Raw genomic sequence first — 25,979 nt, 5'->3', positions numbered from 1 at the left:
GGCATCCTCAGGACAGAGAAGAGGACCGACCCCCGAGCAGGCAGACGACAAGCGCTGGGGTGAGTCAACGATGAACAAGAAAGAGGGATGTTTCAGGCAGGGATTATAACAAAGGCCCAACTTTTGGGAAAAACTGCTATCACCAGCTTACTGACAAGTGACGGACGGGAAGGTCTGGGTAAGCTCTGGAGTTACTTATATTCAGAACAATGTTTTATACCTTCTACAGCTACAAATGATGTAATAAACTTTATAACAGAAATTTCCAAGGCACTCTAGGCTCTCCACCACCATGCTGAATGGCATCATTCAACATGCTCCACTCATGGGAAGATGGATGGAGTTGTTTGCTGGATGTCTTCATTTTGACAAGTAGTACACTGGGGTCTGTACAGAGACTGTTTTTCCTTCAATCCTCCCTCAAGGTAAATATTATTATTCTCACTTTGCAAATGAAAAACCCGAGATCCCTGGTCACACAGTAAGTGCTTCTAGGACTTCCTGTCTCAGTGGTTCCAGAGCATGGACTCCACACGACCTCACAGGCAAGGAGCTTATACTAACATAACTATTTTTAGCAGGGTTGGAAACAAAGGGACTAACTAACCATCATTCAATTAAATCATTTTAAGGAAATGAAGGTTTACTATAATGCTCTGCTCTGACATTTTTCTGGAAACCATGCTGAGGACTCAAGGCTTAAATATAAGTAGTAAGTTATTTCATTTTATAAGAAAAGCAGATTTTTTTTTTCAGTTGAGAGAACAATTATTTTCTTTCAAATTAGCACAACGAAAAGCTAATTCTTAGGATAAATTTTAAATCCCAGAGTTATTCCGGTTAACACTAGGCAACATTCAACCTACTAACGTCTAGGCTGTGGCCAGAAACATATTTTTTACACATACTCACATACTCACAGACACAGAAAAAAGGTGAATGAGAACCAAGCCAAACTGAACCCACCTATTTATTTAGAAGTCTTCTACAACTTGTGCATATAGTTAACAGCACTGAAGGAGATCCCAAAATTATTAGTTATGTAAATTTAAAAATACTGTCGATTCAAATTAGGACTTTCAGAAACCTGAAAGTTTCATTAAAAACTTAAGTTACATTATCATCTTAATGTAAGGAAATAACTAGTCATCTGTGGATGGCAGATTACATTCCATTCCAAGAAAGGAAATCCACTTTGAAAGTTCATTTCTCTAGGGTGGCACAGTTCCCTTTTAAATTCCTTACACAGCAGTGTGTTTAGACATGATTTTAAATACCTTTTACTTACTCCAAAACAGATGAAGAGAAAAGAAGTTTGGCCTGTCTTAGACCAACCTGGAAATATTTTCTTGTTTTTTTTCCACAAATAATTATCTTTTAATGAATACTATAAAAATGTCTTTTGAGAGCAGTTTTTCTTAAATATAAAAGGCACTTCCTGAATTAAGTAAGCTTAGGGAACACTTTTTATCAGCTTAATCGTTACAAAAAATGAGGTTTGTAGCCAACCAACATTAGCACGACAAATTTATTTATAACAAATTGTTTAAACGTATAGATAAAAATGCCCATTGATACTGTCAGGGTATCCTGCAATTTGACAGATCAAATCTTATTTTCATTCTTAAACCTCATGAAGAAGTGGTATCGCTGGCTTGCATTCACTAGTGAGCAAATTGATTAATCCCTCTCTATAGAAATCTCAACTCTTGATTACACCTATCAGACGTTAAGCAGCATTATTCTAGAGTGACAACACTTGACAAATTCCCCAACCATTTTTCTCAGCCTTTGTGGCCCTGCTAGCTTGTATTAACCCTGATGAAAAATTAATTTTCCTTATCTTCTTCTAAACCCCAAAATCCAAATCCGCCAAACTGGCAACTCTTTCTGTAAAGGTATTATGAAAACCTCTAAAAGATTAATTGCATGTCTTCAGGTGACATTAAATTAATTTCTGTACTCATGACAGACACTTGATACTCCGTACTGAGAGGACAGATAACATTGTCGGGACACAGAGAAGGACAGTGGTTAGGGTCCCAGGGCAGCCTCTTATGAATTCTCCTTTCGATAAGGCCTACTTCACTGTCATGGCAATGGTGCTGATCTGCCAGCCCACAGACCTCACAGAGCAGGTTTCTATTAACTACAACAATGCTGGGCCTAGCCCTGTGATCTTTAGAAAGCTCACCCAGAATCTGGACAATAAATGATATGCATGCTCTACGAAGTTTCTAAACACAAATACATGTCATGCTCTAGTTTGTCTTTGAGACTACTACTTAAAGGAGAAAAGATAAAAGAAAGTAAATAGGCTAATAACATTCTTATCCAGGCTCCTGTGTCAATTCCCTAATTAAACTGCTGCAATATGATATGAGGTGAGGACACTTCACACGTGCAGTGTCCATCTATTCTATGCAATAAACTATCCCTACATACGGCAAGCATGCAAAACATGTAAAAGCAGCAACTTAAATCTAAAATGCTTCCTATAAAATTCCAGTAACAGGTCTACACGGGTTGAACTGAAACAAAATCCATAAGGTTAAAGGGATCTCACAAGTGCTTGCTTGGGCTTCCTGGAGAAAAAAAGGATTCAAGCGGCAGGTGCACCAGGATTTCGCCTTATGGGGATAACACGGCACAGTTATTCACGTGCTCGCTCGCTCTCTCTCTCTCTCGCTCTCTCTCGCTCTCTCTCTCTCTCTCAACATTCTACCTTTCTGAAACTAGCTAGGTTTGGGGAATCTTTTAAAAGCAAAATTAATTGGCCTTTGGAGAAATATACCAAAGCCCTGAGCCTGTGAGGGGATCTGATACCCCAGGATTCTCCAATTTCTACAGCACAGACCTACCAATCTAAAAAAAGGAAAGGACTGCCAGAAGTCAGACTGCGGTGCACCCAGCAGCAGGGGCCCATAAACTCTGGCTTCTCCAGCAAGAGCGACCCCGTAGGGGAGAAGCTCCAGACTCTGGAAAGCAGACGCTTCCAACCTGCCCCGGATGGGCAGCTGGGAAGGACCTACTTTAGAGCGCTGGGTGACTTTCCGGCGCAGATGACGAGGCTCCTATTCTTGGTAGCCGTTCGAAGTGAGGAGACGGAAGCTACCCAAGACGCTGGAGAAAGCAAGTGAGAGGGAAGCTACCCAAGACGCTGGAGAAAGCAAGTGAGAGGGAAGCTACCCAAGACGCTGGAGAAAGCAAGTGAGAGGGAAGCTACCCAAGACGCTGGAGAAAGCAAGTGAGAGGGAAGCTACCCAAGACGCTGGAGAAAGCAAGTGAGAGGGAAGTTACCCAAGACGCTGGAGAAAGCAAGTGAGAGGGAAGTTACCCAAGACGCTGGAGAAAGCAAGTGAGAGGGAAGTTACCCAAGACGCTGGAGAAAGCAAGTGAGAGGGAAGTTACCCAAGACGCTGGAGAAAGCAAGTGAGAGGGAAGCTACCCAAGACGCTGGAGAAAGCAGATTCCTTTTCTGCTGGAGAAGGTGAGTTAGCAAATCCTGATTCCTAATTACAAGAGAATTATTTCTGATTTAAACCACTTATTTCGCTCTGAAAGAAACACCATATGCCTAAAAACACCTATAAATTCATGTGTAGACATTCTAATTCATTAAAACTGATTTCTGTCCTCTAATGAACAGTAGTCTATTTTGCCCAAATTTAGAGGTCACATGTTTAAGAATGCTTAAAAGGTCATGCCTCTAGAAGTTATCAATTCTTCCCACCAAAGTGTTTCAAAGCTCTTAAAAACAATTATTTATGCACAGTAGCTTCTCCTCCAAAAGAAGATTCTAGAATATACATCTTATCAAACAAGCGATTAATCAAGATTCGTGCCCCATTTTTCTAACTCTCTTACTTGCCTTTCGGCCACCTGACTGCTCATCAGCTCCCCTAACAGGGAAATGATCGGGCAACAAATGAGGCCCAACTACAACCAGCCACTTGGCCACTCTCCCCACCAGAGAGGAGAGGGATGGCAGGATGAGAGGGAACCAGGGGTCAGCAAGGTGGGAGTCTGGGCTCTCACCTCCTTGGACGGTGGTGCCTCCACGCCCACCCCCACGCCCCGTCCATCTGGGCAGGGCCTCTCCTGGCTCCCCTACCTGTGTCAAAGCAGCTTCTCTTACACTCAGCTTCCCAGAGGTGTTTCTCTATCACAAGCCCACTGCAGTTTTGTCCTTTACTACCCATTTGCAACTCACTTTCACCTGACTTGCTTTCTCCTGGTCCTCTAGCACGGCACCAGTTCTTGGGTACTGCCCGAAACCATGGCATCAAGTCAGCTTCCACCAGAAACCAATGAGTCAGGACAGCTGAGTCCTCCAGCCGTGGCCAGGCAGCCTGGCGAGTCACAGAATGACATCCACAGCGTGAGCCTTGTTCCGCCTTGGCCTGGGGCGTGGGCCTCCCCAAGAACGAGCCATCACCACAGACTCATCAAACAGCAGCCAAATGTACGACACAATCGCTTCTTGTAAACTGAATTAACAAGGATTAGTGCTATTTTTGGTGTTATCATACTCTGCTTACTAGTGTCATCTAAATGTCTACGATATACAGCTACTACTTTTATAATCAGAAGTACCGTGGGGGGCGGGGGGGGGCTGACGACAACACGACACTGTGTTAACTCCTCCTTGGATATTTCCATAAAGAAACTGTAAACAATACCTGTATTTTTAAAGGGAGAAGCTACTTATTTTCTCTACTATTTCAACAAATGTTTCTTAAATATTTATAATGTATTTGAGACAAAAAATGAACTGAAGCGGAAACCCAGCCTCAGTCAGGAGCAGTGACCAGGAGACAGCTCCAGCAGTGGGCAGAGAAGGGCAGGGCGTGGCGACGGCGTGCAGGTGCGGTGCCGAGAGAGGGCGCAGCGTGAGTGTGGACGGAGCGGGGAGACAGAACCGCAAGAGCAAGGTGGCCAGACCACGGAACAACAGGGCACGTCCGGAGAACGGGAGGCCGTGAGGGTGACCACTTGTATCCCCACCTGCGACTCCTTCTCAGACTACGGACCCCAAAGACTGACAGATGACTCCAAGACCAGCACTTCTGTTTCTAGTAAATCTGATACACAGTGTAAGAAACTCCTTATACTATTTTTGCAACTTCTCTTAAATTGAGATTACGTATATCAAAATTAAACGTCCTCCACTCCACAAAAAAAGATCAGGTATGCACACACCATCGCGCTAGAGAAAATCTGAGAATAACTTTTGAGGAAGAGAAGAAATCTACAAATGCACACCAACCCCCAAAAGCAAGCTCACACAAACAAATTGGGACCTTCTACGTGAAGCATTTTGACAGCCTTTTAAAGGTAAAATACAAGAGTATCACGACTGGACAGCTGGCTTTCCTGCTGAGGCATTCTGTGCTTCTGCCATTTCTCTGTGTGGCCAGCAGAACAAAGGGCTCTTTACTTAATCTGCTGCCAAATTCTTAAAATTTTCATGACCTCAATTAGAATAAAGCAGCTGAATTCAGAATTTGCTTTTTCTTAAAGAACACTGTAAGAACACACTTTTTCTTCCTTTAATTAAAAGGAAAAGGGTAGTAATATCTACTGAGCCACTGCCATGTGCCCAAGCACTGTGCCACTCATCTCCCCCATGTCACGACAGTTAACCCTCACAGCCACCCTGGGAGAAGCTTAGCCTCATTCTGAGGAGACGGGTTCATTCTGGCCAGGTAACCCGATGCAAACATCTCAAGGGTTCCCCATTTCCCCTAAACTGGAAGACAGAGCTGCAGGCCTAATTAAATTCCTGGATAAACAAATTTTGCATGGCACTTGCTCGTCCTAATTCTTTTTTCTGGTGTTTAATCACAAAACATGGCTGAGAATGGTTATAATAAGTTTACACTAAGTAAACATTTTACATTTTTATATACGCTCTGTTATTACCTGAAGAGTTTTTCTGGATTATGTATTGGTTATGAGCGAAATTATGATTGGGGGCAGGGGGGCACGGCACGCTGCACAGCCTGTGGGATCTTTTGTTCCCCAACCAGGGACTGAACCCAGGCCCTCGTCAGTGAAAGCACGGAGTCCTAACCAATGGATCACCAGGGAATTTCAGAAATTATGATTTAACAAGATTGCTCTTTTGGTTTCTGAAAATTAAATACTTAAAAGTAGCTTTCTGAGAAATGAGCAAATGGAGACTATTCCTATGTTTTAAACAATAAGAAGAGAACCATTCCATCAAATAAAATTCTTTAAGTAGATTACTTAAATAAATAATATTCAGGGAGGCACATGAAATTTTAGAAGCAATATTTGCCAACATTTAACACTCTTTATAAGTAGCATTAATTTATTCCTTTTTAAATCTCACCCAACAAATCCAGACAATATAAATGGGAAAAAACTAAAATTCACAAAGAGATTGATTAGCCTCGTCACAAAAGGTCTCTTTAAATTCCGAAGTCCCTTCATGATTTCAGTTTTAAATATAAAATCTGATCTATTTTGATTTACACAGAAATGGTCAACGACACATTTCTAGCACACAGCTAGTCACAGCTACACTCAGCCAGGGTACACCGTCCCTCACTTTAATTCACCACGCCAGGCTCCTCCACACAGGTTCCAGAACAGGCGTGATGAAAGCCCAGCCGCTCCCCAGTCCTGACCCACAGCTGAGGCCGCTCACCGGTCAGGGTGCTGCGGCACACCTCTAAACCCTTCTCAACATACTCTGCAGCCCGTCACTGCCAACTGGGGTTGGCAAGCCAAATGAAACCTCATCACCCACTTATCCTAGAAGCACCCCCTAAAAAACTCAGTGGAAAAAGTAGACTCCTCTCCCTAATCTAGAACTAAGAAACATAGGAGGAAAAGGAGCAGCAAAAATAGCTACTATAAGTAATGGTAAAAAGCACAGGATTCAGAAGCCTCACTCTGCCAGTCAGTAGCTGAGCGGCCCTGGGCTACTATCTGAGACTCAACTTACTTACCTATGAAATGGCAATAACAGATCTAACTCATAAGGATGCTGTGAATACATGCTAAACACCTGATAAACAGTAGCTACTACCTATTATGCGGCATAAAATCAGGGAATGTATTTCCAGAAGGGGCCTTAGGAGCATTCCAAAAAGAAAATGGACAGTTATAAAGTACCTTCTGTGTGTTAGAAGGGTCCCCAAGACAATAAATAATAGACAAGCATCCAGCCACGGGTCTTCCTCAAACACAGCCACGTTGTTTTCACCTCATCACACCCTCCTGGTGACTGAGGGCCTCAACCTCCACGCCCCACACACAGGAGCTTCGGAACGGCCAACAAAGAACCCATGATGCCAAGACGGCCCCCGAAGAAAGTGAGGTACGACTCTGCGAGCTACAAACCCAGACCAGACCCTGGTCAGGGACTGTGTGAGAAACAACACCAAGAAAGACTTTTCATTACGTTCTTTTTGAAAATGCTTCCCATGTCCGTAATGCATTAGCTCTAACAAAGAGGAACAATATAAAAAGACTAGAAATTCTCCTTCGATGATCAGTATGAATTAAAATCACTTTGAAGATAGTATAATTAATGAAAGGGCAGACTGAAAAACCTATAGTCTTAAGACTCAGGCTCTTTCACCTTTCAAAAACCCCAATTTAATAAAATCCAAAGATAAATTATTTAATTACAGGTAATGAAATATGGAAAATGACAAAAGAGAAGACCTTATTGATTCACAATTGCCTCACAGGTAAAAGTTCACCTAAAGAAACCTAATTTAAGCTGTAATATATTTTCAATTTGTACATCAGAATAAGACTGCCAAGAAAATTCTGCTTTCCTAACAATCCTGTAGATACATATTTTTACTGTGATCACCACCAGAGCACAATTTCTAGAACAGCACTATGTACTGCGATAGCCCTGTGTCCTGTCTGAAGACCAACTACTAGAACGAGGAGACCACTGAATGCAAAGAGTAGTTTAGTTAATACATTCGATGCCAGGTTAGGTTAGAAAAAAGTGAAAGAAATCAAACGACTCTCTGAAAAGTAAATTTCTCTAGAAAACCTTATAAACAGAGTATCTATTGTACTTCTGCACTAACAGAATGGGAAGAAGTCCTGGGCTCATAGCAAAATACAAGAACGTGAACTGACAATGAAATGCTTTTATTCAACAAGTAACTATAAACCTGAAATGCATAAATAATATTCTGCACAGGTACGATATACAAGTCAATCCTCCCAGATGCTAAGCCCCTGTCAGACCCTCACCAGGGTGGCCGGTTCAGCTCCAGGCACACAACACAGCACAGCCCTGGGCATTAATGCCATGGTGCATGAAAGGAGAGAGGGACCAGCAGGGACAGAGATAAAAGGAAAAATGAGAGCACACTTAGCACTTGCAAGAACTGTCTCCTTTTTGCACAATGGGTATGTTACAAATAGTTCTTACCCACCAAAAAAACACACAAAAAAACCCAGGCCATTAGGAAAACACTGTTTGTTCTGGTTCAGAGAGATACAAACAAGAGACATTTATCCTCTGATAAGGTGAAAGTTGCCAACGTGCTATTGGAGGAATTATTGGAATAAATCCTAATATACAGAACATGTTGGTTAATTAACTTAATACTTAAGAATTAAAAAGGGAGCTAAAAAACCATTTCAAAGTTTGGCAGATAGCTATTTTCATGTAAAATTCCTCTGTTGTTTTCCTGTGTATTGTAAAATTATATAGCATGATTTTGGAATATGGTCTGATATAAAAAATATATTTTTTCCACTGGAGAAAAAAAGATAGCAAAAATTGAGGTAGATAAATTCTTCTGAAGTAGATGAATTCGTTAGTTGAAGGCTGCCTGTGGACAGCAGAGCCATGCCCCGCACCTCCTAGTCTGCCGGAGCCCAGAGTGCCCAGGCCCGCACCACACCACTGTGGCTGCCCAGGGAAAAGGCCTATTCCCAAACCATCGCCCCATGGCCCATCCTCAGAAGTTTCTAACTCAAGTAAAAAAATGAGACACCGACAAAGTATGATTAAAACACGGTCAAAAGCAAAAGGCCACACAGACACCGGAAACTGATAAACACTTGGGTCTTCGCCTAAAGATAATAAATTCATACAATATTTAAACAATCTGATATAATACAGGCCATCTACTTATCAACATTTTGAATCACAATGAACGGAGGTGAGAAACAACAGATTTGCTCTGTCACAAAGTTTCTTATGGCACGTGAAAAACTTCACACCTCAGTCTACAAACCTAGAAACAAAAGCAATTAAAACTCAACTGATTAAGCAGCTAACGAGGAGCTGCCCTTCCTCCAGCACAGCAAACAACTCCTGCCCGTTCCTAGCGGTACTGCTCTCCCTGGGTGAACTGAGAATTAGAAGTCCTTTTCTTTTTTTACTGTCAGTATTTTGTGGTTTTAGAAGTAACCATCTGCAGCTGGTTTGCTCTAAGAGCCCGTGTCTTACAGCTCTCCCCCTTCTTCCCCAGTTTGTAACACAAAGTGCACACAACAGGGAGCTGCGACAGAGAGTACGACAGTCACTCGGACCAAAGAGAGTTTGCTGCAGAATTCATCATAATTAAAGCAAGAGATGAGCGTTACCTCCTATAATAAATAAAGACTATACGGCAGAATTAAGGAAGCGAGTATTCTACAGACGCTGGCGGGAGAATCTCCTGCAATGGGAATCTATCTGCAGCAACTCTGTTTAGTTTAAGTACTGAATTTATCCAAACTGCAATTACTGTGCTTTATTGAAAATGCTCTAAAATGGGCACTGTTCTGAGATGAAGACAGAAATGAGGGGTGCCCCACTTCTGAAAGCACATGGTAGGATCACACATGATTTCACTTTAGAATACTGTCAATCCCTTTTTCCCTCAAATGTGGGGGGGGGGGGCGGGGGGGGCAATTAGCTTGAACTGGAAGACGGGAAACAGTCTTTGAAACAACGCTGCTTAAAAGCAACACACACACTGCCCCCCCACCCCCCGCTGACATACATGCTCCCTGAATCTAAAGCTACACACAACAAATTATGTCTTCTGTGGTAAAGGAAATTTTATTTTTAAAACAAACTTGATGGTTCTAGCATAAATTATCTATAAAAAGAAGCTAAAACTGAGAAACATCTAATTTAGGAACTGTCACACTGGTTTTTCTCTAAGACTCAAGAGACAACTGAAACATGGGTCCCAATTGGAAGCAGGATTTAAACAACAATTCTTACACCAGCTTCAAGTGAGGAAAGGCTGGTCCACATGATTCTAAGACAGGCAACTTTACTTCCCTTCCTTCAAAAATCCTCTCTCTCAGTTAGGACATACTAAGTGAAACATAGATTCCAAGAGGCACTGGTGACCTCGTCAACTTACCCCGCCTGACAACTTAATCACCCTGACCTTGGAGCTGACATGCGGCCCGTCTCCGCCACCGCTGTTGGCCCGGTGCATGACAGTCCTTTTCGTGCCAGGCTTGGCCTCCAGGGGCCGGCCCTGGAGGGACGTGGCTCGAGCAGTCTGCGAGGGGGGTGGCGGTCCCTCCCCGTCTGCAGGCTTTACCTGCAGGACTTTGTGCTGAGCTGGACACTGAGGTATGGTTCTGGCCTGTCTCAAATGTTTCAGTGGTTTCATCTGCTGTCCTTGATACTGCATGTTAGCACCAGATGGCACAAAATTGGATGTTTTGGGTGGAACACTTGAAACAGTGGCATCTTGGTTTTTCACGAGAAGTCTGTGTTTCACATGCGGCCTGACCTGTGCCCCCGGGAAGGGTAACAGTGGGCTGCCATTGGTGGGCGACGGTGCCGACAGCTGCTCTCCCTGCTCGGCCAGGGCCGGCGGGGGGCAGAGCTGCTGCTGCTGCGCCAGCCTCTCGAGCAGCTCCTTCTTCCTCGCGCCGGCCTGCTGCTGCCGCCGCAGCTCCTTCTGCTTCAGGATTTCTTCTCGGAGGCGCTTCTGTTCTTCTATCTTTAAGCGGTATAACCTCGTTTCTTCATCTTCATCAGGAAACTGAAGCAGAAAACACGCATGGTTTACTTTAGAGTACAAGGCTAGGTGATGGTTCCAGTCTGTTTCAGCAAACTTAAGAAACGGCACTTTCTAAAAACCCTTTAATTCAGGATTAGAAAGAAGCCATTCAAAATCTGCTTATAGATTTTATAACTCCTTCCCCTGGGGAGGGAAAAAAAAATTACACAGCTAAAGCTAATTTGGAAAATCTTATCAGAATATTAAAAATGAAATAATGTAAATTTCCACTCATTTACAACTTTGAAACCAATTCATTTAAGATATCAAAATATGTTTGAAATGGAAACTGCAACAGTAGGGAGGCCTCGCTGTCACACAGGTTTTATCTGGCTCTCCTCTGATGAACCAACAAAAGGTGGGGTGTAAATGACCTGAAAGGGCCTGATTAGAACTATTGATTTTTCGTACAGAATTTTCAGCCTGATCTCAAACTCATTTGTCACAGAATAATTGCTTATAATGAACAGCACAAGTCAATCTCTCTGACCTTGAACTCATGCACTCTCCTCAGAATCAAAATGCTGCCAATTGCAGTATTGGAATATTAATGGTATATAAGGAATGCCTTTAATATGCCAGTCCCAAACCATTCTGAAAGTCTATCAGAAGAATCTTTGTAAAAGTCCAATAATTTTCTTAAAAAAAGCATCCAAAGAGGAAAGTTTATTAAAAGTTTAGCATTTGTTTAAAATTGTAATAATTTTCTTTAAAAAAAAAAAAGTCATAGATATCGTCACTCACAGATCCTCCGCAAAAGAATATAACAGGATTTACTCTATCTAGAATTCAGCTGTTAACAAATAAACCTTAGAAGTTAGGAATTATAAGACCAAAATGCAGCTGAAGAGCTGGCTGGTGCCCCCAGAGCCCGTGCACTTGACCTACGAGACACAGAGCCAAGCCCCCTCACTGGCGCTTGCTTGTCATTTTAGAAGCAATCCTGACCAACTCAGTCACCTAATTTCAAAGTCTAGGACAGACCTGAAACAGCAAACCTGAAGTTGGGTGAGGGCTACACAGAGCTAGAACTGACATTAAGGGGAAGACAGAAAAACAGAAGTTCGAAAAGCACAGGGGCCAGGGCATTCTGGGGAAATAGTAACAGGTCCAGAGGGCCCACTGTTTTCAAATGCAAGAATAATTAATATTCACTAGGATTTTTCCCCATGTAATCAAAAAAGAGTTAAAGTATATTCAAGAATATAGGTAGAAATACTTCTAAATGGATTTGTCCTTCATTATATCATTACCAATTGGGTGAATATAAGAAGATAAACCACATTTACCTAAGCGAAACAAACGGAAGATTTTAAAAAATAAAAAAAACTTTACTCCTGGCCCCATTCTATGTGCACAGAAAATTAAAAGCAAACAAATTAAGACACGCGCCACTTACACTATGGCCACCTGCAAGTTCCACTTCACGCACAAAGCATCCATTTTATTCTACAGAAGACTTCTTCAGAAGCCTGCTTATTAAATCAACTATTATGAAAGGGACAGACAAACGTGGCTAGTGGTATGCCTAAAAAGTCACTTTTCTCATTTTACTTAGCCACTGTTACTATAAAAGTGTATGTGACTTCATTTTTGAGCCAAATCCATTTATACATATGAGTTAGGAGCTAGCTATATAAACTAAAAGCAGGATAAAATTTTTAGCAATGATTTCTTTTTATAAACTATCCCAATCCAGTTTGTAAATCTACATGATTTTTTCATATATTGATTTTAAAACCGAAATGTCACCCTTCTTCTAATAAGATGTTATTAAACGTTAACTCAGTATTTTCACTTTATACTTACATTTCTGACTTGGAAACATTACATTACAGCTGCTATAATAATTTATTAGAAGAAAATCTGACCCCCCCCCCCCCACTATTTAACTGATTGAAAGGCAAAAACCAGTTAACGCTTGTTTTTATTATGATTAAGGGCTTATATTCTCATCTAAGGAAACTTTTTGCCATTATTTTATAAAGTTAATAGATGTACTTACTTATTACATTATACATATTATTATTAACGTAACTTCCAGGTACTGATCTCTTGCCATGTCTCAGGCACATACACCCAATAGTTAAGGAAACTGAGGCTTGGGATAAGTGAAGTAACTGGCTCAGAGCCGCACTGCTAGCGACGGCAGATCATTCCAAGGGCGTGTTCTGACCTGTGCTACACTAGATGCCTATGCTTCATTAGAACCTACATTATACAGATACTGCCCAACTTTTGTATCTATAATTCCAGGGAACAGCCCACAGTGGAATCCTGACTTCAGGGAAGCATTAGACAAGCACATTCACTTCTTTTACAGGAGACCAAGGGCCTCAAGGAGTTTGTCTCAGGCATAAATTTTACTGACGTAAAGAAATTTTTTTAAAAAATGTAAAAGTTCGTGACTAATATACTACATTAACACCGAACTGCCTCTAAGCAAAACATAACCAAGTGGCCAAAACTAAACCAAGGTGCAAATAACATCTCAATTGGAAATCATGTAGAATACTGACTTGCATTTATGATTTATTCTTACAACATTTATACCTATTTAGAAATCAGCAATACACAATTCAGAACAAAACACCCCTCCCCATCTTATTTAAAGGTCCAAACTGGTCCTACCTTCTAGAAGTTCACAGTGTAAAACCAGAAAAGCCACAGGAATGTAAGAGTAAACGTAAGGGGTCAGCTAACTATGGCCCATGAGCCAATCTAGCCCAACACTTGGCTTTGTCGTAAAGTGCTACCAGAACACAGCCATGCCCATTGATGTAAGACTGTCTATGTTTGCTTTTGTGATAAAACAGCAGAGTTGAGTAATTCTGAGAGACAATTTGGACTATAAAAACTAAAATATTTATTATCTGGGCCCTTCAGAGAAACAGTTGGTTAAGATCCCTGATAGACACAGATTCTGTAACACACAACTATAACTGTATAAATATATAAATACAATCTGATATAGTACCAGTGAGAATGAAGGTGTATCTTATATGAATATGGCTGTTAGGTTAAAAGAAGGTGGGAAGATTTTGTGAAGAACTCACTGGGTGAGAGTGAACTGAGATAAGAGGTACAGACCTTGGTTATAAGGTCTCCCTGTTTGAGACCAAACACTATTTTTTAATTAGAAAAAGAAAAGTCCTACCTCTGGCTCTGTTTTTGCTTCCTCTTTAGGCCGGCCCACAGGGCTAACTGGCTTGACTTTCACATCAGCCTTCCCCTGCGCAGTCCTGGGCCCCAGCCCGGGCCTCGTGGGCGGTGACGTGCTGATAATCGGCTTTACTTGAGCCGCCGGTGTGGAGGCGCAGCGGCTGTTACTCAGTTCTATAACATGTGACGGCGCTATTGGTAATTCACGCAAGTTACTGTTCCGTGGAGCAGTTGGCTGCATTTGCTGCATTGGTCGTTTGGTTACATTCTGAGAAGTCGTGTTCTATCATCGCAAGAAGAAAGAAATTCTAATTACAACTGGAAACTTGGGAGAAGAAACATAAAAAGGCACGTTAGACTAAAATATTTTAAAAAATCATTCTAATTGAATAAGTGACTTCTCCTTCGGGGGGGCAGATACCTTCCTGTTGGTAAACAGATTTTTCCTGCATAAATGCTTCCTGCTCTACGTAGTAGCATGCCCTCACTGACGAGGACTGGGGCTGGGAAAGGCACCGTACCTGCCGACACACAGGCTCCTCGTCATGGACATTACACCAGGTGACTTACAGGATGGGGACAAACATTTTTAACAGAATCAACAGTGCAACAAGGACTCCCGCACAAGGAGTCAGCTGGGTTAATGGCACCACCACTGTCAACGGGTCTCCTAAATTGAAGGTAGAACTAACAAAGAACAAAGCATTAAGTTAGTGCCCTAAGAAAAAGGAGAAAGATGCCCAAAGCTCTCATCGGGGAGGAGACTGTCAAGTCATGTTCACCCTGAGGATTCTTAACAGAGCCCCGACGCCTAGAGGCGTGTGTAGATCTGTGAGCCGGCTGGGGGAGGACTGCATTCCACGGCTGCTCAGCTCCAGGCTGGGGGTGTCGTCTGCCACTGTTCTTACAGAATGAAGCCCAGGTTACAGCGCACCCTCTTTCCAGATCTAGAAATCCTTTCTTATTTCTTACATCATTTTAGTCTCAATGTTACTTTAAGAAACAAAGAGGCGGGTATGAAAAAAACTGAGATTAAAAGTAGGTAAGTGACATGCTTGAAGCTCAAGGTCAAAAGGACCAGTATTAAAGGGAAAACCCAACTATCTCCCCTTACAGCCTGGCACTCTAACCCTGAGCCTCTTTACAGGGTTAGTTATGTAATGGAGGATAAGACAGTAGCCATGCCTAGTCTTTGATTTTTAAAGCGACACGCATCGCCCAGTCTCTTCCAATGCATGACAAGCCACACATCTGCTGATGGTACTCGAGAGCATAACCTCACAGATCAATGCAGTTCATCCCCCACGATTAACTATAAGCTCCATGAAGGCAGGAAATGTGTCTCTCTCATTCACTCATTCACTGCTGTATTCCCAGGAACCAGAGTAGTGCCTGACAACAAAGGATATTCAAGAAATTCTTCCTGAATTCATTTACTTGTGCATTCATTGCCCAAGGAGATAGACAGAACCTCGGTACCGGCAAAGGTAGAATGATTATCACCCAAAACTACTTTCTGAAGTTATGTGTCAATTACTAAGGCCATCTCACACTACAGGAGGATCTAGATACACAAGGCCCCGTGACATAAAAGGTGCCCCTGGAAGACAGCTGAGGACACTGGACACTTACATGCCTTAGCCCCTGGCGCTGGGGGCACTGCGTCCGACTGCTGTTTGGCTGAGGCGGCCCCGTCTGCATGTGAGGCCTGAACTGGGGCTGAGCCACGGGCATCAGGGGCGGGGGAGGAACAGAGAGGTGGTGGTGCTGGTGCTGGTGCTGGTGCTGGTGCTGGTGCTGGTGCGGGTGCGGCGGCGGCGGCGGCGGCGGCTGGTGCTGCGAGGGTGGCTGGAGCGGGGGCGGGAGCGGGGGCTGCTGCTGGGGCTGCGGGGGAGGTGGCAGCGGGGGGTGCAGGGGCCCCTTCCAGGCCAAAAAGAGAGAAGCAACAGTTTATCATGTACGTACTGCTCGTGTTGCAATTCAGCCATTTCCTTAAAAACCCCAACACCAGAAAGAAACTTCAAGTGGCACTAAAGTTTCATTTTAGATTTGTTGATGAAGCTGATACTATCTTAAATGCAGTGATAAGCCAAAAGCTACTACCCTGCATTTTATATTTGCCCTAAATCCTTTAGATCCTGAAATTCCAGGAATTTATCCTAAAGAAATAACTAAGGATGCGAGCAAACACAGCCTCAAGGACGTTTCCTGCAGCACTGTTTCCAATACCCACGGACGGAAACCAATAAACGTGCGCCAGAAACACTGACAGCCGTAAAACGTCAACTTGTGCAGTGTTTTCAAATGCTGTGGTGAGAGAACTCATCACCATGAGAAGACGGTAATTACATGTTAACTGGGAAAAGAAAGCATCATGATGAGGATGCAAGCACTAAAGAGACTGAAAGACATGTGCACCCAAATGTTAGTGGTAACTGTTTCTAGATGGTGGGATGACTTCATTACCTTTTCAAATTCCTATCTATACTTATTTCTGCAATGCAGATGTAGTAATTATATATATTATATTATATTATATATATATATATATATTTATATGTATATATATACACACACACACACATTTATATGTATTTTGGTTGTGCGGAGCAGCTTGTGGGATCTTAGTTCCCCAACCAGGGATTGAACCCGCACCCTTGGCAGTGAAATCACAGAGTCCTAAGCACTGGACCGCCAGGAAATTCCCAAATTAGATTTTTTTAATAAAAAGAAAAAAACATTTTATTCTACTGTAACACCTTACATAATAACCATTTTCCTGTTCTTACTTTAGGTACATATTCTATGTGTTTCTAAATAATCGGTTCAAGCACATCATCATTACATACCTTAACAGGAAACTTAAAACAAAGAAAAAACATACTGGGTAAGAGGGGTATCAGACTCAAGGCAGCTGATGAAACATAAAACACCAGCAGAGGGCACTCCAATCTCTCAAATAATGAGGGAGCAGCAACGCTTTTCTTCCCCACTACATATTGCAGGAACGTAATTTGACAAAGAACCTTATTTCCTGTTAACCTTTTAAGAATCTTGCAATGATAAGCAAAGGTATTATCAAAACATGCCCTAATTTCATTAGCAGTGTATAGTATATCCTTTACAAAATCTTACTACTGAATTTTTTCATTTCCCAAAAAACGACAATCACTTTCTCCATTTCTCCTATGATTAAGGAGATAAGCAATACTGTTAAGGAAGTTGTCTTTAATAAAGAGCACATTTAAGTTTAATACCCTTGTTCTTTAAATAATCTCCACATCTTGGCAGACGAGAATAAAAATGTGAAAGGTTCTGACTTGAATTCTGAAACACAAAGCCAGCCCCATGCCTACCTGCAGGTTAGGCTGTGTGTGGGCGGGCAGGAAGGGCTGTCCTGGGCCGGGCAGGAAGGGCTGTCGAGGAGGGATGAACGGCCGCGCTGCTGCGGACCCTGGCTGGCTGAAGTGCAGGATCCCCACCGGCCCCGGCGGCTGGAGGGCTGGCCTCACGGGCCTCTCTCTGGGGAACACAGGCTGCTGCCCTTGCTGGTTAAACGCTGGTCCAGGCTGGGTGAACGGTAAGGGACTGGGAGTGGGCACAGGGTGACCACTGCTAAGAAGCGTGGGAGGGGGTGGCGGGGGAGGGGGACTTCGCTGTTCCAGAAAGAGATGGCTCGGGAACCTTGGTTCACCTGAAACGGAAGGGCGTTGCAACGTTATTGCCCTCTGGTCACACAGAATACACACTTCACAGAAATCAGTTTTATGTACTGTCTTACTATGGACGAAAATTACAAGAGGTGGCTGGGTGTGAACGTCTGAAAAGAATTCTACATTTTGCCTCTTATTTCTAGATTGCTACATTAGTCATTTTCTATAGATGATTTCCTCCTTCGCATGAGATTTTCACATTTCAGATACCAATAATGTCCAATTTTAGCATGTGAAATGACAGGCAGAAGGGTTACGGGACAAAAATCTGACACTCTTAACAAAATCTCCTATTGGGAGCTAAATACCATTTAAAACATAAGCTTGTTGAGGCACGTCGCCCCACGCGGCTTTGCTCTGTTACTCTGCGCCATCCTTTACCTCCTAAGAAGAAAGGGTCTCGCTCCTGGGGAGGCGGCGGGGCCCTCCACTGGTCCTGAAGAGGAAGCCGAGGGGGCTGGCTGAAACTGTTGGGAACAGGTCCAGGTGTGTGCTGTGGGAACTCTGGAGGGCCCTAAAGCACAGCAGGAAAACAGGGTGGAAGGCGGGAAAATAAACGGTAGTTTTCAGAAAGGTGTACATGTTTTAAGTTTTCCTCTGCAAACGTCAAGGAACTTATCTCCTGAAGCCGCCACCCCCGTATATAGACGCACACATATATATATATAACCTCATATTACAAAATAGGTGATTCTGCCATAATGAAACAGTCAAACGTCAAAATGCAGCATCTAAAAATTAATTCAATGTTTTAACAGCACTACAAAACCAAAAGAGTATTATTTTTAAGCTTACTGAAATCCATGCAATTACTGAGCCTCTTGCCCATTAATCCAAAAGACTAAATGTCTACTTTCAGTGTTCCTGACACTCATCTTCTCAAACATGCTATTCTTTGCTACCTTTTTCACACAACCATAAGCCACAGCTATGAAGCTGCTTTATTTCAACAGAAGAAAAAGAAACTGAATGTGTACCATAAGAAAAATCAGCAATCTCTGACGGAACAGGAAAATGTGAAATGTTTAAGGAACCACCATTACTACGAAAGAAATAATACAGTCAGATTCCACTGGCTAGAAATTCTGAACTCTTAAAGCAGATTACCATTTTCCAATAACTGCAGGTTACCAGTAGAACTCTACAAAGACAAATTAAAATTACTTCACTTTTTAGCCAATACTTTATAATAACTTTAAATGGAGTATAATCTATAAAAATTTTGAATCACTACGTTATACACCTGAAACTAATATTGTAAATCAACTATACCTCAATTTTGAAAAATTACTTCATTTTTCAGTTGGCCTTTCAAGCATTTATGGAGATTCTTTTAAAACACCACATTTACTTAAGAAAGCCTCACAACTTTTTTTCACTTCTTTATCCAGAAATTCATTGATTATACATACTGCATCATCAAAATAATATTCATTTAATAACACCTCATTCTTTGAAGTATTTCTCAACTTTCAAAAACCACACTTTTCTCATAAACTTAAAATTCTAATGACTTTTCTGTCATTTTATTACGAATTAGCTGTTCTTTCTAAATGTGACATCATATTATAACACTGAAAATGCTTTTGCAAACTACATTTGCCTTCCTTCTCTCTTTAAAGGTCTGCTCTATCCATAGTGTTGTAAGAATAATGCAAAATGAACACAATAAACACCACAAACCCATACTGACCACTGGCTATATAACATTAACGAAATTAGATTTACACACAAATATTACATCTTCATAAAAACACATGGTACTGAAACATATGGATCAGAAAGTTGCAAAGCTTAAATTCTTGTAGTCTGTCTGTGTCTATCAGTTTAGGTGAAATCAAGGGTATTCTCACCTCACCAGTGTTTGACATCTGACATTAGGGAACATCACTTCTCACTCTAGATAAAGGCATCAATTAAGATACAACTGAAGCAAACATCATCAGAGAAATGTTGGATTTATAACTGAGAATACATACTGTATACACTCATACTAAACCATAAAGCTTTTTACCCTTTATAAATGTATATATTTTATCGCAATGTTTGAGACTTTACTAACATGATGCTTTGATATGGATATTCTTCAATATCTACTATTTTTTACTATGGTAACAATACGCTAGAAAAACACACTTCTAATAGCATCGGCTATCCTACGTTGGTACTGATTACATCTGCACTAGGAGTTTCAATGGACTTGCCTTGTCTTCCACTGCCACATTCTTTCCTCGTTTTAAAACTACTCTTATTTTTGTGTGAAGCCGATGAAATACGTGGTGTGCATTTGCATGGATATTTTGCCAGGTAACTTAAACAGAACATTTATTAATAAAGTATTTCTTTATAAAATGTAGCATTAGTACCCTGTGTATAGTTTTACAGGCCTTTTCCCTCGTGTATACACATATTTCAAAACTTTCTGGACGATAACAAATTAGCAATCAAGGTCCACTCATTTTTTTGTTGTTGTTGGCCGTGCCACGTGGGATCTTAGTTCCCTGACCAGGGATCAAACCCGTGCCCCCTGCAGTGGAAGCGTGGATTCTCAACCACTGGACTGCCAGGGAAGTCCCCAGCCTTTTTTTTTTTAATGTTTAAACCATTTTTCTTGGAGTGGCCCAGAAAATAAAATTTTAAATTGTCTGCCCTCTGGCTTGTGGCAAGGTTTCACTGGTCACGCTGCCTCCAATCCGTGCAATTTGACTACATAAGTTAGCAACGCTCACCTAAGTAAAACCCCGTTTCAGCTATACGGCTTGTTTCCTTAAACTAATTTGATGTATACCTGACTGTCCCTCTTCTGGAGGGGGGAACACCAAGAAGGAGTTTCGAACAGATAAATACAGAAGGGACAGATAAGATTCATTAACATCACCACAGCCTAAAACAAGCTATGGGATGTAAAAGGTAAAAGAAATCACTGAAATTCAAAATCTTTTAAAAAATGAAATATACGTATTTTTCATGAGGCTTTAGCTTACAAATAGTAAAATATTAACACCTACTTGAAGACAGAAAACATTTTCAGCCTTTGAAGTGTATTAAGAAACAACAGCTCTCTTCATATACCTGTGCTGTGATCACTTACAAGCAGGTGTATGTTAGCCTGCATCAGGTCACTAGGGCAGGGTTTGTCTGGACACGTAGTTTGGTGGGGTAGATCCCAGCCAGGGAGCGAACAGCACCACGAAGCCTCAGAAAAGCCCCTTGGGTATGGAAGTGCCCCCACGGCAGGGGGACTGCTGCACCAGGAAAGGACCTCAGGCCCGTCCGTGTTCTGAGAATCAGGCAGCAAGCTGAAAGACCGAGTTGTGAACCTGGGCCAGCGCTGGAGCAACCAGCAACCTGAAGGTCCGTCTGCTGAGCTGGGCACGGGGTGGCATCAGGGCGGCTCCAAGCAGGACAGGGAGACCTGGGGGATGATGGCTTGGTGAAATGCAGGGGCTGGGACTCGGTGGGTGCTTACTTGGTGTAGTCACCTGGATTCAGTGTCGATTCTCTTGCTTCTCTGGCTGGTCTGACAGCCCTGGGGGAGCTTGGTGAGAGACTCAGGACCCGCGTAAGAACCCAGGCCGGAGCCTGAATCAAAGCTCAGGTCCGGGCACCGTCAACCAGAGCGGGAGATAATCCTTTCTACTCACAAGGATTCTCAGCCTGTGTGTGTGCAAGCCCATGCTCCTGACACACTCCCACCGTAGTACAGCGGATAACGACGGCAGCGACTGGCACAGAATTCACACAAGTAACCCTGTGAAGCCAGCGTGAGCACCTGCTTCACAGTAAGAAATAATGAGGACCCAGGCGTGACGGCAGCAGCTTCCACCACCTGTGGCTCATGCACTGCCCGCCAGGCCCTGTGCAGAGCCCCTGACCACCTGAGCTCATGAACGCCACAGCACAGTGACATCGGGGGTATGTGTCCTACTTCACAGCCAAGGAAATTGAAACTCAGGACATTAAATAATGTGTCCAAGGTGACACCATTCTATTTTTTTTTTTAAATCACAGATTTCAATACCCAAGAAAAACAAGTTAAGATGAGGTAGGGGAAATTTCATTCCATATGGTATAAATCTTGTCAAAATGACTAAATTTGGGGATTTTAAAAACCCTACTTTCCCCTGACTTAGATATGAAAATGATCGTCTAGCACATGAATTCTGGAAACCATCACATCCCATACAAAACCTCCATATACTACAGATTTCTTCAGGAAATGTTCACTCTATACTTCTGTTTCAGCCAAAACGTGAGCCCTCTCGTAAGCCCTCATTATACAAACTTCATTTTCTCCCGTCCCTCCTTCACTCTCTCACCGACCCGTCCGTCCTGCAGCCACACTGTTTCAGGAGACCCTGCGTGCACGTGGGCCCCAGAGCCCCGCTTCTCTACGGCTGCTGAGTACTGCTGGGTAAAACTCTCCGTACGCTGAATCGGACTCACTCTAAGTTTCTATTTACTCTTTTTTAAAGAAAATAATAACTTTATTTATTTATTTATTTTTGGCTGTGTTGGGTCTTCGTTGCTGCACGCAGGCTTTCTCTGGGGGCTACGCTCTTCGTTGCGCTGTGCGGGCTTCTCATTGCGGTGGCTTCTCCTGTTGCAGAGCACAGGCTCTAGGCTCACGGGCTTCAGCAGTTGTGGCGCACGGGCTCAGCAGTTGTGGCTCACGGGCTTAGCTGCTCCACGGCATGTGGGATCTTCCCGGACCAGGGCTCGAACCCGTGTCCCCTGCATTGGCAGGCGGATTCTTAACCACCACGCCACCAGGGAAGCCGAGCTTCTATTTACTCTTAGCGGGCCCAGCACTGTCCCTCACAGTCTCCCCTCCTCCTGGCCAGCCCTCCCACTGCCCAGGACATTCTCCCTTCTCTGAGCATCTTCTAGTCCCTCAGCCTCCTGACCTGCCCTCTCTCACCCTCCTACCAGGTAAGATGCTTCCTACCCACCCCCCGTCAGGTGTCCCCCTCCCCTCCTCCCCCGCCAACAGTGCTCTCTGCGTTCTCGCTTCCTTTCTGTCCCCTCCACTTTCATTCAGCTACATCTACAGAGAATTTTCTGGCATGAGTCATGTGTTTGTTGCTAATTTTTAGCAGCAGTCTATTTGTTAAAAATATTAATTCTCATTCTATTAACTGCATTTGGTCAGATTTTTCACTTAAAAAATAGGAACAGGGCTTCCCTGGTGGTGCAGTGGTTGAGAATCTGCCTGCCAATGCAGGGGACACGGGTTCGAGCCCTGGTCTGGGAAGATCCCACATGCCGCGGAGCAACTGGGCCCGTGAGCCACAACTGCTGAGCCTGCGCGTCTGGAGCCTGTGCTCCGCAACAAGAGAGGCCGCGACAGTGAGAGGCCCGTGCACCGCGATGAAGAGTGGCCCCCGCTCGCCGCAACTAGAGAAAGCCCTCGCACAGAAACAAAGACCCATCACAGCCAAAAATAAATAAATTAATTAAAAAAAAAGAAAGGAACAGTATGCTGAATTACAACAGCAGTTGAAAGTATTACACTACTGATTTGTTGACAAGCTTTCAATCTGAACTACAGTCAGCATACTTCAGGACTCATAAACTCATTAGCTGTATCAGTCACCACTATGCTAACGAGTTGACAAAAAAGGACAGACACAGGGAGACGGTGTCAGAAAGGAGGGCGGGAAGAGTAAAACGCATTTTCTGGGAAAGAGGGAAAGTCCTTTGGGGCTATTTCCACTTAGCCTTTCACTACTGTGTGGTATGAATAGCTAGAAAGCAGCATCACTCGTTGTGGGAACTTTTACTAACTTACAAATGTTTCGCCGATTCCCATAAGGGGTAAAGCAAAACTTAACCTCTGTTGTTCAGAACCACTGTAACCACAGGCCCCAGTCCAGCACTGCTCCTGCACCCCAGCTCGGCCCACTTCCACTTCCGTCCGGTGTGGGTCACTGCAGGACACGTGGGGTTTTGCACAGTGCTGACATCGGCACTGCCAATACCTGGAAGGCAGAACTCAGCCCCGTAAGAATGACCCCTGAACTGCTCCTTCACTCAGCTTCACGGAAGCCAGGGAGTGACAGACTCCCTTTGCCTTACTTCCCTGATTCTGCTCACAATTAGAAGCAGCCTGGAAAAGCGTCCTGACTTTTCTGTCTTGACTAATAAACACAGCTTTCTTCATTACTTAACATGTGAAGCCCCGATATTTCTTACCACTTTTCTTAGCAGGCTCGCATCAGGCTGGGAAAATACTCGGTTTCTTCTGAAATCTGTAGTTATTTGTAAATCCCATGAGTGCATTTTAGTGCCACAAGCCTCACCCCCTGCTGATGAAGCTCTGACCGGCACTGGTCACGTGGCTGCTGCAACAGGGCTCTTTATAACCTTCTTTTCCTCCTTCCATTAGACAGTTAATTTCAAGTCCTCCCAACGATAGGTTTTCTCATTACAGATAAGGCAAAATGTAAGTGGAAAAGTAGACTGGCTTCCCTCCACTGTAAGTAAAAAGTCTGCTAAATTTTGATTTTTACCTTGCCACAGGCTGAGATCAGGGAAAGTATTCACCCCTTAGCCCCTTCATCCTTTTCTGAAAAGGAAGTAGGGGGCTTCCCTGGTGGCACAGTGGTTAGGAATTCGCCTGCCAATGCAGGGGACATGGGTTCAAGCCCTGGTCCAAGAATATCCCACATGCCACGGAGCAACTAAGCCCGTGTGCCCCAACTACTGAGCCTGCAAGCCACAACTACTGAGCCCGTGAGCCACAACTACGGAGCCCACGAGCCACAACTACTGAGCTTGCACACCTAGAACCCGTGCTCCGCAACAACAGAAGCCACCGCAACAAGAAGCCCGCGCACCGCAACGAAGAGTAGCTCCCGCTCGCTGCAACTAGAGAAAGTCCGTGCACAGCAACAAAGACCCAATGCAGCCAAAAATAAATCAATTTTTTTAAAAAGTTAAAAAAAAAAAAAAGTAGTCACTGAGTTACAAGAATAAACTCAAAGAGAGACTGATAATTTCAAGTTGCCTGAGAACTAAGTACATTACTTCTTGGGTCTCTAAGCACTTTCAGATTTCCTGGGAGATTATATTGAACATTCCTAACTTCTAAAGACATTTTTTGGTATTAAACTGAAAATAACATTGGGATCATAAATCTTGCCCCCTCTGGCATTTTAATATTGTGATTTTCATCTCTTCCCCAAACCTTCTTCCCTTTTACTAATCATCCATGTGCTAACTGCATATACACAGGCATTCAAGTGTTAGCAATACAGAACAAAGCCCCGGAATTCTTTCTCCATCAGTAATATTTAACTAGAACTTTATTCTTACTTCCAAATGACCCTCTATTATATTATAGTATATTATATTGATATAATTATATTATAATATAATTACAATTAATAAGTATATCAGCTTCTGACAATTAACGTGTTTCCTTGTAAGGTGAAAGACAAATCAGCACAGATCTCCTTCCTGTGCTCTCATTCTGAGTTCAAACCGGAAAGCCTTCACAGAACAGGTATTACCAAGTCCTAGTAATTTTACCTCCTAAATCTCCCTCAAGTCCACCCCCGCCTCTCTCCACCCTTCACCCACAGAGCCACGAGGGCCGAGACCACGACTGTTTCATTCACCAGTGCATTTCCACGCTCGGCACAGAGCTTGGCACAAAGACGCCCATAACACGTAAGGGATGGATGAACTGCCTGACTCTAAGGCGAGGGGAGCCAGGCCCCACATCTAATGGAGAATGCCGCAGCACGCCCAGCAACCGGCTGCCCGGGAAGCACACGGTCAGGGAACGGCTGAAAGCCTCAGGAAGCAAGCAGAGGAGGGCGGACCGTGCTGACCAAGGCGCCGGCGACCAGCCCCGAGGCTCACGCGCCGAGCGGACTCGGAGCACAGACAGGGCAGCAGGACCAGAGAGCAGCCAAGACCAACAGACCCTGACTCTCCAACCTAACTGTAGGAGAGAATTTGCTGTAACTTGTCCTGTAATGATGTAATATAATTAGAGAGGAAAGGTGACATGAACCTGGAGACTCTCGTCCTCACCCTATGACCACACCCCTAATTTTAGAAGAATGAA

The 25,979-nt window shown here is 43.3% G+C and overlaps 1 protein-coding gene across 6 annotated transcripts in view; it reads right to left on the bottom strand.

Moving 5' to 3' along the window:
• RBM33 (RNA binding motif protein 33) overlaps positions 1-25,979 on the bottom strand; it is a 118,659-nt gene that overhangs the window by 22,169 nt on the left and 70,511 nt on the right. For 5 of the 6 annotated variants that reach the window (XM_068549755.1, XM_068549756.1, XM_068549758.1 and 2 more), the window contains 5 exons: positions 18,284-18,416; positions 17,546-17,883; positions 15,822-16,109; positions 14,185-14,472; positions 10,374-11,009 (listed from right to left, as the gene is read on the bottom strand). In XM_068549755.1, the coding sequence (XP_068405856.1) occupies positions 10,374-11,009; positions 14,185-14,472; positions 15,822-16,109; positions 17,546-17,883; positions 18,284-18,416 (1,683 nt within the window). The remainder of the gene's footprint in view (positions 1-10,373; positions 11,010-14,184; positions 14,473-15,821; positions 16,110-17,545; positions 17,884-18,283; positions 18,417-25,979) is intronic. The other variant, XM_068549759.1, reaches the window with a different exon arrangement.

The sequence above is a fragment of the Eschrichtius robustus genome, chromosome 8, assembly GCF_028021215.1.
Source record: "Eschrichtius robustus isolate mEscRob2 chromosome 8, mEscRob2.pri, whole genome shotgun sequence".
Taxonomy (NCBI): domain Eukaryota; kingdom Metazoa; phylum Chordata; class Mammalia; order Artiodactyla; family Eschrichtiidae; genus Eschrichtius; species Eschrichtius robustus.
This window is presented reverse-complemented; position numbering and strand designations above follow the sequence as displayed.